Below are 16651 nucleotides of genomic sequence, written 5' to 3'. Positions count from 1 at the left end.
TCTCTGAGATGATCTGAATGTGATATGTTGAAATTGTGATGACATCGTCACCTGTGTATTTGTTCAGCTATTTTTGCCATTTTTTGTGAGGCCACCCTGAAATGAGCTATCAAAGATTTCCACATTCTTCATCAATACATATGTCATAAAAAGTTATTCTCTACATAACGGTAACACAGCAGAGTCATTTTGGCCATAAGGTTGCCTTTTTATCCTTTTAATTTCTATTCTGCTGATGTCTTTATTGATGCACATTGAGCACAACTAGTATGTAAAGAAATTAGATACAATATAAAAGGATGGTTAGTTAATCTTCATGATCTTATCTGATTTATTCTCGAGAAGTTCAGTTATAACTAGGTACAATTGATTCTTTTTAAAGGCAGCTGTGTTAGCATCAGATTGTCTCATCAGAAAATTTACCCACAAGATTACAATTTCAATAGAAGGCAAAAGGCTATCACACCTCCATAATCCTCTTACAGACTAGAACAAAGGTGGTCCCAGGGATCGCGAACAGTGCCTTTTATTGTATAATGTATAGGATGATGGTTCAGAATGTGTGCTCATGATATTGCCTTTTTGTGAAATGCATTGGGACATATACCACTGTACATGGAAAATTAAAGGACAGTTCATGCAATTCATGCAGTTCATCTGCCGTTTAAAGAAAGGGTAGCTCAGCATATACGGTATATGTGCATTTATAATACGATATTGAAAAATACAAGAAGAGGCAATACCATGTACAGGAAAAAGGTGACATCTCACAGACATTCATGTTTGTTGCCATGGGACTCTTAGTTGTAATAGTTTTCCTATACATATATTGATACATCCCTGGTATATTGTTAATTTAAACCCATCTTGTGGAGATTCTCTGGACAGCATGTTCAATAAGTTCCTGAAAGATAGGACCATTTACACATGGAGAGATGTACCCACAAATACCAAAGTTGAAATAACAGAGACCATGGGCATTTCAGAGCTTTCTGCCGGTATTATTTTAATTAATATGGTTATATTATTCTTATGAAAACATTTTTGCATGAAATAGTGCAGTTAGATGGACTAATCATTGTTACAGCATAAATGAAAAGATATAAAATATGTTATAGCCCAAACATAGTACTATATGTTCCCAACAGTAGGTGACCATTTGCGTGACGTAAAAAGGCCAAGTGGTCTCCTCCTTTTTGGGGTACATACATGTACATGTATACTGTAGTCCCTCTTTTGGGTTGTGAATTTTTAATTACATGCCTCTCATACAGTATTTTCCCTCAAAACTTTTTGGACTTGCACACATATGACAATAATATATATTTTGTTAACATGTTAGATGAAAATCCATCGAAAAAACTTGAATGATTTGTGTCATTGAACAGTGCGTTGATATATTTTTATCAATAATGTGTGCTTTCAAAAAATTTGTGCATAAATTTGTAATAAAGTGTTTCCTATGTAAAACATATAATTTGATCATTTGATAATTTTTGTTTCCCAAAGTTGTCAAGTTAGAAATAGTTATGGTTCATTTTCAGTGAAATGATATGACTTTCCGGCCCAATACATCATCATCGAGTGACCTTTGAATCCTTTATGGCACCTGCAATGTTAAATGTGTGAGGCATGTAATAATATCTGTTAGACACATTAATTTTCACGATTACTCTTGAAAAGAGATAGGTACATTTCTCATATATCTGTGCTTTGGAACAAAATTGTGCATGATATCAGGTTTTTAAAGATGTGCAATATTACGTAATTTGTCTGTAATATTGGAAGATATCATAATGGTGACAAAGTAATGAAAAATTTATGTTGATAGTAAATGCATGGTTTTTGCATATCAATTATATTCCATGATAAATGTTTCAAGAATTTGTGAAGTTAATGGTGCAGCTTTTTTCTTCAGTAGATGTTTGCATGTAATTCAATACTATATATAAATAACTACTTGTATACATGTATGTTTAAGCTAGCCATTTATTCAAATAACAACAGCATGATCTAACAGTGTTATCATTGCCTTGGAAACTTTGGGTGGATAAAATTCCACCCCAAAAGCATTCAAGGATACAGCAAACCAACTGAGCCAACAATGTTCACAAAGACATTACTTTTAGTGTGTATTTGATGAATGCAAGTAAGTTATAGCTTTGCAGCATGTTGCCAGCAACAGGGTACCATTAAGATGTTTACAAGCAATGTGGTCAATATTTTCTTTACCTATATCCTTACCATAACTGAAAATGTTAGTGTTATTATAACTGTTTTCATTAGTCATGTTTGTATTTATCTCGGACAAAGTTTGAAAATGATGCTGTTTCAGTAATTTCAGATATATCTTCACATGACAACCACCCACAGACCTCAAAGAACTAGGATAACTGAAAAAGATTTTAAGTCAATTAAATTTGGAGATGAAGAAAATGATTCTGTTTGTTTGCTTTCTTTATTGTAGATGACACTGTCAGGCATGTTGACTTTTGGGCTACTGAACCAAGTTTATTGTCTTTAGGGATACACAGAAATGATGGTTATGGCAATAAGGTAGGTACATGTAGGCTTGTGTACTAGGTGATTGCCAAGGCAATTATAAAGTGTTATCAAGATGAAGGTTGAATGTATTTGATTAAACCAAAATATGGTGAGAACTATGCAGTTTTGCAACTTCAAGCTGTGCCTTTGTGATGAGCAGACATTAAAGATTTACAAGATGCAACTATGCAGATTAGTATTGACACTTGAAAAAAGTGTGATTTTCTTAGATGGGGACATCTGTTTTCAAACAAAATGGGAGAGTGGTTTCTTTTGCAGTATAATATCCAAACTAACAAACTATAAACTTGTTAAACATGAGTCATTGAAAAAGTTTGGTGTTGTTCTATTGATATGGCAGGATAATAGAAGCATAAAAATTCCAAGGTTCATGGCTGTTGAGGCATTGTTGTCTCCACAAGATTTCCCCGCATACTGGTCATCTTCTGTCATGGAAGTCACTGCCATTGTGGTACATTCAGAAGTAAGGGGCCATGTCATGTTGTTAATAAGATTGGAGTCTGATATCTGGTATGTGGGGTCTTTCTTTTATGTTTTATTTTGTGTTTATAGATTAAAGGGAAACTGTTGTCGGAACCGCTGAGCTGTGTAAGTTTCTTGTTTACAGACAATGTATTTTGTGGACAATATCTAGATGCTCCTCATAATCATAGCTACAACATTTAAAATTATATGATGTACATAAATATGTCAGACATGTATTAACCTTCATCAATCACTATCGTACCTTAAATTGGAACAGTGTTTACATAGGTGGTACACCTATGGGTCCCATATGACCTTTGAGCACAGCTCCGACTACAGTATCCCTTGAAGTACATAAATGATGACAGTGTAAGATAGTGCCATATAAATTCACGAAGTACAAGTGTCTAAATTGAAGGTTATGTATATGTACTCTTAAACAATTTTAAGTGATCTATTCATTTTCAGTTGAATTTTATGGAAATTGTTTGAACAGTCATGAATGTCCACATTCAGCCATCTGCCAGACAAATAAAATTATTCAAAACAATATTGGGAAAAAAATGCTTTTTTCTAGCTTACTCAAGTATAGACTTTAGCCTTAAAAATAACAATAAAGATGTTGTATATTGTTATATGCCAAATGAAATTCAACATTGTGAAAAATTGGCCTCACCTTACACTGTGCAGCATTGTTAGGATATCCATTGAAATTGTCTTGAATATTATATTAACATGTTTCAAATGAGCGATTCCAGAAAAATCAGAATGATAACCTGGAGGTACTTTACAATTTCTATGCAACTGCAACTGACCATGCATGCACAGTGTGAGTTTCAAAAAACAAACACATTATATTTATTATAAGTTTGATGTACAGGTTATTGAATTTAGTATCATTTACGTTGGCCAATAATTAATAAATTAATTAGATTTCTGTGTGATCATTTAATTCAGTTGCTGTTTGGAGAAAAAAACTAATTCATGATATTTATTTTTTTAATCCTCATTATCGTTGACATGTAATTAAAACATGTAAGATTTCCAGTATTGTTTACTTTTATCTTTTTTTTCCATAGGGTCATGCATGATGATGATTGTGTCACTCAATTTGTCATGACACCTGGTATTCTGAGGTACATACAGGGAGGTAACCGACAAGATAATGTTGATATCCTTTTTCCCATGCTACACCGACATATACTTGTTTCACAAATGGCTGTCACTATGTTGGACATGATAAAAATGTGATTGAGAAATGGTTTTATAAAGTGGTCAATACTTAAAACAATAAAGTTCACCCAGCAATGGCATACCACACGATTTTCACCTTTTCATGACATATATGCACAAGCGATGATGGGTGCATATGAAGTGAACTGGTCAAAACCGAATTATACAGTAACTTTGAAAGTAATGAAGACTGGTACTTGTTTACTTGTGAAGTGAAATCATATCCAAATCTGATCATCAGAGTTGCTCAGTTGAATAAGTTTGATTAATATTTTACCTTGAGGATCACTTTCCTTCCTTAATTTACTTACTAATAGCAATATACTCAAAGGCTGGAATTTTTAGTCCTCATCCTTTGAAGCTCAGTGATGCTGCTAAGAAGTCAGCGAAAGAAAGGTACATGTATTTCCATGATTATTGGGTTTACTGAACACAATAAGCTTAATTTGTATTCAATGGAACACAAAAACTCTTTATTTCCAGCTTGTTCCATGTTATGACACTGTAAATGTAACATCTAAAGTGCGAGAATTATGAAAACTACAGTACCTAGATTTTGTTCAGTGTTTCCAAAACATTTACATACATGTAAATCTATTATGTACAGAAGTAACCTCAATGTTCTAATACGGTGTTCTTCATTCAGACATGGTAGGGTGTAATTGACATGTAAGTCAGTAATAATCAAAGCCCCTTATTCTGGTAACTTGTATAGATCTGCCTAGGTGAGCTGTTGAAATAGATTATCAACATGCTTGTTTTTTCTACATGACTCTATTGGTTGTCACTGAATATTAAAGATTAGTGTCTGCAAAATTAATTCGTAACTTTCATTCTGAAGTAGTTAAAGCAAGTTAGATGTACAATATAAGCACATACCAGTACACTAGGCTAGCAATTACTGACAATTTCTTTCCTTCTTTTGTGCCACAACAGACTTCAAGACTCTATTGACCTCAGTAATAGGAATAGTGGATCAGGTACATGTAAATATAATTCCTGAATGTACATGTATGATAACAGAATATTTCATTGATCAAAACTGTGTTATTCTCTGCTATGCATTGCTCTCATGTGTGTCATTTGTGACTCATAAAAAAATGTGTGTCAGCGAAATGTTCAGTTGAGATTTTACTGGTGTATTGGCAATGTTGTATATTTGCGGTCTTAAAGCCCATCTTACATATATGTACATTTTATGTTTATTTGTTTTCTATAACAAAAGACATGAGTAGAGAATTTGTCAGAAGACGCTTGGGTAGAAGACTTGGATGTGTTGTTGGTATGGAAGATTTAAAGATAAAAGTGGAGAAGCTAGCTGTAAGAGCAATCAATAACAGAGCGCGAAGCAAGATAAAGAAACAAGTAGAGGAGCCCCTAAATTTGTTATTTTATGGGCCACCAGGCACAGGCAAAACTATGTTTGCTAGGTTGTTGGCAGGTATGTATTTTCTTGTGTTAATTTCAGATTTCACACAGTCTATGAATGTTAATAAATGAATGATACACCTATATTAGATTTTTATATCAACTGATCATTACAAGTGTATCATAAGTTTCAAAATAAACACCCAGTCATCATTTCAAAGAGAGTCACTTCAGTAATCCTTATGTGAGAAAAGACCTGTGTGAAAACAAATTTCACTTATATTTCTGAATTGCAGTAAAACCAGAAATATTCTGTCACAACTGCATAAAACGATATGTCATACATTCTACACCTGAATATGTTCTTCTTTTAGTAATCTGCCTTTCCACTTTTTAATTGTGAAATTAAAACACACATGCAATTACAAGTCTGGATCTAAAAGCATAGTTCTAACAAGTTAAACATCATGCCATTTGTAGTGTTTCAACACTATCTAACATCTGTCCGCTTCCATCCTTGAGTCAATATACTGACTTGACAATCACATTCCACAGATTTAGCATCCATGACGTGATATATTACAGTCTTTACTCTTAGACAATAAAGTTCTACTTTAGACATCAAGCCCACAACAGTGTACACACACATCACACACAAAGACACATCCCTCACACCAGTGTCATGATCTGTACTGTTTGCTTACAATTTTCAGGATGCTTATATGATGTAGGCATATTAAAGGAAGAGAAAGTTGTTGAAATACAGAGAGACAATGTGGTCGCACAGTATGTTGGTGAATCTGAAAAAAAATGAAGAAACGCATTGAAGATGCTGCGGGCGGAATGATGTTCATCGATGAGGCATATTCACTTTTTAAAGGAAAGTCAACAAAGGACTTTGGAGTTGATATTATAAACACACTCATGCACTATCTCAATGGTGACAGCATGAGGGACACACCAGTGTTTGTTCTTGCTGGATACAAGGCAGAAATGGAAAAGCTGCTGTCTGCAAACGAGGGTCTGCTAAGAAGGTTTAGGGAACCTTGGATCTTTAAACCGTACACCTCCCAAACCCTGAAACAAATAGTGTCAAAAAAGCTCCTCAAGCAGGGCTTTCACTTTGAAAGTGATCTTGATAGTGATATAATTTCAGTGATTGATAGTGTTCCTTCCAGGGTACGAAGCCAGTTAAATGCTGGACTTTGTGGTCGAATTGTCGACTACATAAAGGATAGCATTGATGAAAGGGTGTGTGATCCATCAGACATAACAGAATTGTTTTTAGTAAAGAAAGTAGATATTTGTAATGTTAAAGAAAAGCTGAGTGTATATATGGAGAGTGTCACTCATGAATCTTTAAATAAAGAATCACAGACTGACCAGCATTTCAACGTAGAAGATCAGAGAGTTCCCATTGACTGCAAGAATCAGGAGACACAGACTTATCATGTTCAGCTGAGATCAACAGTGAGATAGACTATGTTGACTTTAATGAATCTCCTGTATCTTATTGTGCACTTATCAGGTGTCAGCTAGAACAGATATAAGATATCATGGATTAGGGCCATGGCTGCAAGTGTCATCATCCAAATTATAGTTGTCAAACACTGTGAGATGGACAGAATTTGGTACCCTGTGTGGGTTCTGTTAACATGTTTGAAAACATGGCAGAGGCCAGTCATACTGTCATAGGGGCCAAATATAGGACATTGAAGTGTGTAAAGAAAAACACAACTGGATAGATGTAGATTTATCTAGCAAAAGTCACTTATTTGCATACGGGGTTTAATTTTGTGAAGATGAAGTGAATCTGAGCATTAGTTTTGCATTTTTGGCAAATTTATAGTTAACTCTTTTGTACGATTTGTTTTTTGAAGAGTAAGGGACATTTAAGTCACATGGTGGTAGGTGATTAAAATGCATGGATTGAAGCATGACTGAGCTACACACATGCTGTCCATAAGTATACATGTGTGAGGGCATTTGTTTGTATAAATTATTCCAGTTCAGAGCCACCAAACCAATCATCATGGTGATTGTTTACAGATTAATGAGAGTTGTTGGGATTTTGTTGAGATGGAATTGATCCATCACAAATGTTACTTTTGAACATTCAAGTAGTTTAGACTTAAATAAATTATTGTAAATGAGCAATGTCTTTGTTGTTTCAATTCATGGAGTAAGGAAGTGTGTGCTTTTATTCTATATTTCCAGTTGGGTGTTCCATTTCCAGTTAATCCTCTTTCTCCCAAGTATTTATTTTTATGGTTTGTCCATGGATCCTGGTAGAAAGATGATTAAGTAAGTAGTCACACAGCTAACATAAATAAGCAGTACTGTCACAAAGTGTATAAAATATGTCACAGACATTTTTATTTATTCTTACAGACTATTGAAATTGCAGTCTATCAATATTTGTTGTTTTTAGTACATCGGTGAATTTATAAATCTACTCTTGGTAACATCTGTTTTACACAGGAATATGTTCTGGTGTAAATATCAACACCATGTTCATCACTTTCTGCCAGTGGATCAATCCTATCCTGTAGAGTCTGAAGACAGTGCTCATAATTTGATGCGTGAAATACTGGTGGTGGTATCTCCTCATTATTGGATTCAGCATCAGAATTGCTGAGTGTGATGTCAGTTTCAACTCCATATGTGGAGTAATCTATGTTCACTGGATCTAAAAGTTCTCTGATAGCCGTCTTATCAGCATTTTTTATTGCTGTAACACTTTGCAACCAAAGCTGATTAGGACTTAAGTTACGTTCTGTTTGCAATCTGTGTTCATTCCAACCTTGTCGAAAGACTGTGAGTGAATAATTGATACGAGGAAGGTAAACATAGTGAAGACAAAATATATCTATGGGATTGTCAGGATTTAACAGACCTTGACATTCCATCTGCATAAATACATCACGATAGTATTCCACACAGCATTTAAATGTATCTTGGTGCAATCGTTCAATCCTTTGATTGTAGATTGACGACCCAACGATGTGTGAACCCCTTTTGTCCCCACGGTGTGCTAGCATAAAAGCTGCCACCATTGTATTTTCCTTCCCAAAATCAGATCTGACACGGGACGGAATGCCATATTCTTGTACACCACTAAGGAAGCCATCCAGAACAGTTTTTGCCAACTTGTTGTTTGCAGCAAGGAGATAGACGATCACCCTAGAATATCCATCTATTCCCCCATGAATATACAGCCGCCACCGTTGTAATTTTTCCAAGCCATCTGTAATTAGGAAATTGTAAAAAATAATTATCATTTGATCATCTGTGTGAAATTTATTATGAAGACTCTTTGTGATGGCAATGGTGCAAAAAAATACTTTCTTGTAACAATTATGGTAGTACAATATTCACTGAGGGTAGTTAATAGCCACTCACAAACAATGCAACATACTTCTTTGCAAAATACAAGAACATCAGCACAATGAAGACAAATTCAAGACTGCACTGTATGAACATTATGAACAAAGTTTAAATTTTACTTTTTCTGCCTGCATTCACACTGATGGCTTTACATGGAGCAGCCTCACAAAAAAGTACTTTCACTGTTTTTGGGTAAAGTAAGGGCATGTTTTTTGACAATAAAATTGAATCATGTTTTCCCTATAAGTGGCAATAAGCTCATGGCTAGGTTCCACAGTACAATAAATTACCCACAATTCTCTTTGATTTGTACCCATGAAGGTTACTTTTCTAAAAACTTTTTCAGTTCTGCATGTAAGCACTAGTGTGCAGCATCAGAATAATTGATAAATAATATCTAGTAAAAGTACGTTTAGATATTTCAGTGAAAGTTTCAAAATAACCACTAAACAACCATAAACGTCACATTCTGTAGGTACTACAAATGCCTTGCTTTTTGGGCAGCAAGTTATGACGAACTGAAGGGGTCATTCTCTGAGAAAACTTAGCATGCAAATTTCTTTTGTCACTTCCATTGCAAAAAATCAATATCCTTTTGTTTCATAAAACAGGTGCAACTAGTCTCCCTACTTTCCATCACATTATTCTGTATGGCTGAGGACACAATCTCTGGCAAATTTCACAAAAATGCTATCTCCTCTCTCAATAATGCATAATTTTCCAAATTATTTAAAATGAGAATTGAGAAGAATGGTGTGCATAAAAGTACGTTTTCAAAATTTTGATAAATAGTCTGTGAATTTGTCTACACATGGGAGACGTGGTAGACTTCACTCAGGTATCTCCGAGGATACAAATCGCAATGAATTATGGGAAATCTACAGTACTGTGGGTTCTCTTCCATGGTTATAAGCAGCAATTTGTATCATATCTTAAACAAAATAATTTCCCAAACAGCAAACTCACACACAAACAAAAGTAATTGAGTGCACTGCACCACATGAATTAAACACAAAAATATCTATGTTAAATACAACTCAATCAGTCTTGAAGCATTTCAAATCTTCATGGGTGATTAATAATCATATACACTATAAAATATGTTTTCTAATATATTCATCAAGTAAACGATGTAAACTGACATGTAGTGATGAGTGTACATGAACCACTAGTCTCAAATGGCTTTGAAATGCTTCATGGCAACTTGAGTTGTGACATACAATCCTTTTTTTCTATCTGTGTATTCCCTTCATTTGTAGTTCAATTTATTATTTTATTTTTGTTTCTTTAATTTTTATTTTCTAATATGCATATGTGTTTGCATACTTGCATACATTAATGCTGCTTATAGGCATGGTTCAGGTGTCAGATTGTCTTGCCAGGAAGTTTACTTACTAGATTATAATTTCAATGGAAAAAGGCTATGACACCTTCATAATGCCCTTACAGAGTAGAACAAACTCAATCTCTGGGATTGATTCCCCACCTTTAAAGGGTCGCTTACCTACCAATGTTCATGACAATCTCCTTGGCTTAGTTCAATTTTGTAATCAGTTTATCTGAAGCTCACATCGTATCTCTCTCTATGATTGATGTTTTCAATATTGTGTACAGCACATACATGTAAACAGCGTTTTCTCATGAATGAGATATTGCATGAATCCCTATTCAAACAAAATGCCCCCTAAACACCATTCCATGCAAAATTTCTCGCTCGACAATGAGATCTTGAGAATATAATTGTATTGATATTTTATGATAGTGACATTCTGCACCCTGATACTGCCTACAATATTACATCACACAGTTGATTTAACTAGGTACATCTGCCTTGCCATGACAAAAGTAGCTTCCAATGTGGAGTAAGAATAAACTTAGACTGAAAGACTATCATCAACAAGAGTTTACTTCAGATTACAGAACTCTGTTTTATCTTGTAAGAATAAAGTTTGAATAATTTGCATAGGTTTCGCACACAGTAAACATTTACTAAATGGACATAAGCATTGCATATTGTTCCTAACTTGATATGTGATCAATACTAATTTGCTAATACATTGGAAGTCCTAATAATAATTTATCAAAATAATATGTGTAATTTAATTATCATAATGGCCCACTCAATCCCACCATCCACTCCCCCAAATTTTCATGACAGGGGGCTCCCCTTGTTAGACAACCCTGGAGAAAAGACATATCTATTTCGTCTCTTCAATTTTAAATTTACATGCTCTATGACTTTTGGGTCCAATTATGTCAATGAAACCAGATTGCTGTCACCTTTCAAGCAATCCCTTCACTGTGTGTCAAGATACTATTATAAGAGCACCTAATAAGTAGCATGAACACTTACCTATGTGCCACAAACTTTGTGCTGCAGCTACATTGTACACACCATGCTTTTTACTTTTCATTCTTAGGAGTGGCCAACGTAGCGCACGTTCAATAGGTTCGATCCTTCTCAGGCTCTCTCTTATCCGGTGTCTTTGAACAGAAACATTCACAGATCGTAGGATACCTTCCACAATTCTTTCTCCACAGTTCTTAAACGTCGACACTTTTATTCTGCGTATGTGCATGTCAAGATCTGCATCACTGATGGAAGAGTACTTCTCCTTAAAATTATAGCCAAACACCTCAATCTTCTCCATACTGTTTGACGGGATATTTGGAGCATTTCTGAAATATCCTTCATCTTAAAACCATACTTGATGAACAATTGTACCTTGTGGTCATCAATATCATATGGTGGACGTCCAGGCTCACCGGTGTAATTAGTCTCAGGGGGCCACAGTTCAAATTGCGAGATGTACCATTCCTCCTTGTGAAACTAAAACAGCATAACCGTCATGTTTTCAGAACATGCACGGCTAGAGCTCCATATTTCAAGTATAGCTTGTAATGCAATATGCACCGAGTTCAAGCAATCCAGTATCAAGTGTATGTCACATACGGGTACAGGTGACTCGACCGTTTCATGACGTTGCACTGCGTCCCTAACGTTCAATGTGTACCGTATCATGCTGACGGTTCGTTCGATCATGTTGGACGCAACTCGTCGGTCATTTTGAGCACATAACTTATTTGTATGGTCTCGAATGAGTATCTTCACGTCCTTTACGAAGGCATCCCACAATGCCATATCTCTCTCCACGGTATACCGTGACTTAAATGTCAGGGTAGCAGCAAAGCAGTCACAACACTACTTGCAGGACTGTACCTCGAAGTTTTGCCAGGGTCGAACGGCAAACATATACATGTGTGCGTAGTGTCTCACTAACTAACTAGTTCCTTGGTGTAGGAGTTTTGTCACGAACCTGTTGTAAGAGCTGAAGACGGTCAGATCACGTTCGCCTGTCATGGACGTCACTGTGTATGGTACGGAGAGCGCAGAGCGGGTCACTGCGCCGTTTGTTTGTTCGATATTTCTTTTTCTTTTTTTTCTTTTTTTTTTTTCTCTCTCCCACAACTTTTTTTTTTTGTAACCTCGTTTTCAGTTTTTTCAAACTGACCTCGTTTTGGTTTTTTAAAGCCTCAATGCTAGCGCGATCTCGGTCGAGTTCAATTGTGACCTCTTTTTTTTTGTGCAAACTGGATGGCGGTTCATTTTGGGTTTTTTATTAGTTATTTTTTGTGAGTAGGCTACGATTTTTTTAAAAATAATTTCAATAGTTTTTTGTGTATGCTTCAGTTTGTTTTCCCCACCTTTAAGCTTTTAGCCCCAATCAGCAATTATTCCACTTTTATATCAAGTACACATATATATTACGTCAATGAGTATGAGAGTGTGGTTTTTCCAAATTTTTGCAAACGGTTCACTTTCTCATTATGTTATACAATTAAGCATTAATTTTGGCCTTTTTTTGCTATTATACTTTTCTTGTTTATTTTTTTCAATAGTTCCATCGAATTTTTATTTCAATCGAGAAAGATGGTTGCACGTCATCTTTATCCGTGCAAACACATTAATATATTTAATGAAGCAAGCATCTATTTTTATGAAAAGGTACATTAGTAAAATGCGATGACATGGACGAATGAACTTTTTTCTGTTTTATTCACACATGTTTAAGAATTTATTTAGAAAATTTGACAGTTTTTTTTACTCTATGACGATAAATATTTTTGAAACATTTGGCGCGCCGTACCCCCACACAAGAGTAATTAAAAAACAATGTACAGTAAACTTGAAGTGTTTGCCCAAAAAGGAAAATATTCTCAGTGTAATAAGCTTCAAACACGAACTAATTGATCAACTCGAAAATAAGGATTATACTGAATCAAATCTTCGACAACAATTATGATGGAGCATTTAGTGAATAAGACCCAATGAAAGCAGAGCTCGACACTTTAACTTACGGACTTTAAGATAGAGAGAGGTATTACATAACAATTGAAACCTCATCCACTCTCATTAAGATATATTTTCAGATATATTTGTTCTGTTTGCAAAACAAAGTTCTTCCCCTGCCACCGAATTATGTAAAGAAGCGCAAGTGTTCAGCTTGTCAACTCGCATTGTCTGTGTCCATTGTCCAGTGTTATTGTGGACAACTGAATTTTAGTCTCCACTGGGATTAATTTGTCACGAGTAACATTGCATTTCGTACACAATGTGTCACGTTCAGGGACAACACTTTTTGCCCATTAAGGATGTAGAATGATGAAGAAAATTTGTACTTTAAATTTACCAGAGAAAGAGATATTATATCAGACTTCGCAGTTGTTCCCCTTCCATTACAGAGAATTCCAATAGAGAATGACTGGCGAAACGGATCTGAATGCTATTACACTTCTGTAATTGCTTTCAAAAGGTGTTTCAAAATTTACAAATGCATTAATATTTGTCGTTGTATTGTGACGAGTATTTAATACATGATAGTGTTGTTTCACAGTAGGCGTCCACTGTGTTTAGATGTAATAATAAAACCAGTCTCCTGTTTAAAATCTATGTTTGCGTGTGATAACATTACTCCCTGATTTTATGACTTTTCAGTTAAGTTTTTTTCCTCCAGTATAGCTTTTGATATACTGGTATTCACACCTCATTTTCCATGCATCATGATTATCTAACAGAGACTGGAAGTAATGGCAAGGCAAAGACGAAATGATTCTGCTTCAAGTGCCATGTTATGTGACATGTGTCGGTATACAATCTCTCAAGTTTCACCGCAGGTGCAACAAATCAGTGCCGCTATTTTGGCAATTTTTGAAACAACTGCTCAAACAATTACAGACATTTAGATCAATTTCGTCGGTCATTCCAAGTTAGAAATAAGTAAAAGAATATATATTTGTAAATCCTTACATTTCTTGAATAAAAGTAAATAGCATTCGACTTTGCCCGTCGCTTTACTTACGTTGGCATGACAATTCATCGCTATTATCATCACAGTCGGGGTTACCATCACAGTAATCAGCATACAGTATGCATTGACCATTGTCACACTTAAACTCATCCGGCCCACAGCTTTCTGCAACCATGCAAAGAGATGTAGCGCGTGTGAGCAAATTTTCAAGAGGATTGAGAAAAGCACTGAAAAGTTTGAAGCTTGTCATAAATGTTCAAAACATGGCCTCTAGAGAACAGATGTCACAATCTTCTGAATCTATTCCTGCAGAGGATACGACATTGTACCCCATTTATTATGTTTACATAATTGTCAATGGGACAATTGATGCTCTTCTCTCATTTCAGGCATACATAGCAACGTGACGGTTGTCATGGCGACGAGATGGGAACTTGTACGTTTTTGAAAGGCATGTGTTAGGTATTATAGGGTGCCAATAGTGTTGGTCAGCAACTATTGGGACCAAAGCGCAACGCTTCCTATTTCTTACTTCCCATGATATCTCCTTTAAATTCATGCTGCTATTTTGTATGTAAACTGCCAGTAGGTAGGAAACTCGCTGGAAATTTAGGGTCACCGTTAGATTAGTACGGACAATGGGACACGTGAATCAAAAAATTTAGACAATGAGACATTGCATTTAGCGCAACTTTTCATAAGTAATGGAAGACGTCAAAGTTCCACAGCATTACGTCACAACTTCGACGTCTGAAATGCCGTAAAACATATAAAAGATTCCCAGGCATATTGAACACCACATTTCCCTTAAAATCAGATTCTGACGTCATCAGATTCTGAACACATGATTGTGATATGAGTTTAACGATGAAATATTTTTGTAGATATATAGAAGTGTTTGCGTGTGTACTCTTTCCGTTTCATTGTCACTGACACGCACACCAGTAAATAATATAGCTCGGATCCCTCGATGCAATATCTTTGAGTGTTATGATCAAAATACATACATTAATTTTAGAATGTGCCACGCGTTCAGAATATACAATTATTCTCTCGTACACAGCTTGACTTATATTTTGAACCTCAACTTGTTTTGTGACTATCAAAACATTAATATTTCGAATCGAGATATGTACATGGGGTGATCGAACGATTTGATGTCATCCTTCGCTCGAACACTAATTTTCGCGAATATATCTATTTACGGGGATTAACGTTAAATGGTATCGTTGAGGTTGGTGACAACGTATTTAGTATGAGATTTATGCAAATCTAATATCCTTTGTATACATAAAAGGAGAGCATTTACGGAGCGAGAATTTGCATAAGTAATAAAAAAGACGGAAAGGAACTGAAAACATTTCAATTCGCCATAGCGTTAAAAGTTCCGTGAAGATAGTATGCACCTCGAAAGTGAAAGACTTAAACTTTTGCGAAAACTTTCCTGAATGAAACTTTCAACCATTCTCTTGCCAAATCAACAATAAAAATCGAGGGTCACCGGGCAAAGTTTGGAACTAGCGAATCAAATTACCCTACATTTTGCGATATTTGAAATTCAAAATGGCCGCCATACCTGTGTTAACTCTATGGGCGAAAAATTAAATTTTGAATTTTCGAAAAACTAAGACGGTGACAGTTTTTTTTTCACCAAGAGCTTTAAAATGAGCCTTCACGAGTGGTATATCAGAAAAAATTGTAGAAATTTGAGAGTCCGAATATCTGTCCCCGAGGCGCGTTCTACCTTAAAACAAACTAAAATGTCCAGCTATTGTCAGGGTTTGATATAAATAATAATATAAAACGTTTCAGCTCGAGAAATTTGAGTAAAAGAAACGTTGGGGACACGTACGGGATCCAGATCCACTATTTCCACCATTTCATGACGGAGGAGGATGGACACTGAAAGGTCTTTAAATGGACATTTAGTCCGGTGACAGAAATCAATGTGAAGTTAAACCATTTAATCATTAAGTCAGTGAAAATTAAAAGACATTACATGACGTTAACTCAGAAAATAATTCAGGTACCTTTAACGCCAAATATGGCGGCCAGCTTGAGTTTCAAATCGCGTTAATTTTTAGGCAATTTGTTTCTCTAGCCCCAAATATATGCACGATAACCCGCCTCTTTATTGTAAAAGAAAAGGGGAAAAGAGAGAGTCGGTTTAATTAGTTCACATATTGTTTCATGAAGCTATTGTCAGGTAGAAAGTGTATTTAAGTGAAATGGCTTTGTACGATGTAATAAGATAATCTACCCGCCCTACTTGTTTCACTCCTGCGGTTTAGTCATCTACTAAAATCGAGACTAAAGATGAAGTT

General features: G+C 35.4%; 3 protein-coding genes across 10 annotated transcripts in view; 1 reads left to right on the top strand and 2 right to left on the bottom strand.

The window, feature by feature from the left end:
- The window catches only part of LOC139115230 (polycystin-1-like protein 2), a 96321-nt gene that overhangs the window by 65862 nt on the left and 13808 nt on the right, over nt 1–16651 (bottom strand). For 6 of the 8 annotated variants that reach the window (XM_070677196.1, XM_070677193.1, XM_070677197.1 and 3 more), the window contains one exon: nt 14379–14492. The exons of the other annotated variants lie outside the window; for them this stretch is intronic. In XM_070677196.1, the coding sequence (XP_070533297.1) occupies nt 14379–14492 (114 nt within the window). The remainder of the gene's footprint in view (nt 1–14378; nt 14493–16651) is intronic. 8 annotated transcript variants of the gene reach the window in all.
- On the top strand, nt 748–6529 carry LOC139115233 (ESX-1 secretion system protein EccA1-like). Its single transcript, XM_070677202.1, has 8 exons — nt 748–998; nt 2468–2556; nt 2906–3075; nt 4110–4201; nt 4575–4659; nt 5200–5243; nt 5489–5704; nt 6345–6529. The coding sequence occupies exons 1-8, from the start codon at nt 890–892 to the stop codon at nt 6443–6445; spliced, it is 906 nt and encodes a 301-aa protein (XP_070533303.1). The 5' UTR covers nt 748–889; the 3' UTR covers nt 6446–6529.
- LOC139115232 (uncharacterized) lies at nt 7986–12407 on the bottom strand. Its single transcript, XM_070677201.1, has 2 exons — nt 11372–12407; nt 7986–8878 (listed from the first exon to the last, which is right to left on the bottom strand). The coding sequence occupies exons 1-2, from the start codon at nt 11667–11669 to the stop codon at nt 8076–8078; spliced, it is 1101 nt and encodes a 366-aa protein (XP_070533302.1). The 5' UTR covers nt 11670–12407; the 3' UTR covers nt 7986–8075.

Source organism: Ptychodera flava, chromosome 17, assembly GCF_041260155.1.
Source record: "Ptychodera flava strain L36383 chromosome 17, AS_Pfla_20210202, whole genome shotgun sequence".
Classification (NCBI taxonomy): domain Eukaryota; kingdom Metazoa; phylum Hemichordata; class Enteropneusta; family Ptychoderidae; genus Ptychodera; species Ptychodera flava.
The sequence above is the reverse complement of the archived record's forward strand: the minus strand, read 5'-3'. Positions and strand labels throughout refer to the sequence as shown.

Coding starts and splice junctions, on each gene's coding strand:
- LOC139115233 (XM_070677202.1), top strand. CDS start 890: ATGTTCAATAAGTTCCTGAAAGATAGGACCATTTACACATGGAGAGAT. Junction 999..2,467: donor CATTTCAGAGCTTTCTGCCG/GTATTATTTTAA, acceptor TCTTTATTGTAG/ATGACACTGTCAGGCATGTT. Junction 4,660..5,199: donor AAGAAGTCAGCGAAAGAAAG/GTACATGTATTT, acceptor GTGCCACAACAG/ACTTCAAGACTCTATTGACC.
- LOC139115232 (XM_070677201.1), bottom strand. CDS start 11,669: ATGGAGAAGATTGAGGTGTTTGGCTATAATTTTAAGGAGAAGTACTCT. Junction 8,879..11,371: donor ACAAAGTTTGTGGCACATAG/GTAAGTGTTCAT, acceptor TCCTAATTACAG/ATGGCTTGGAAAAATTACAA.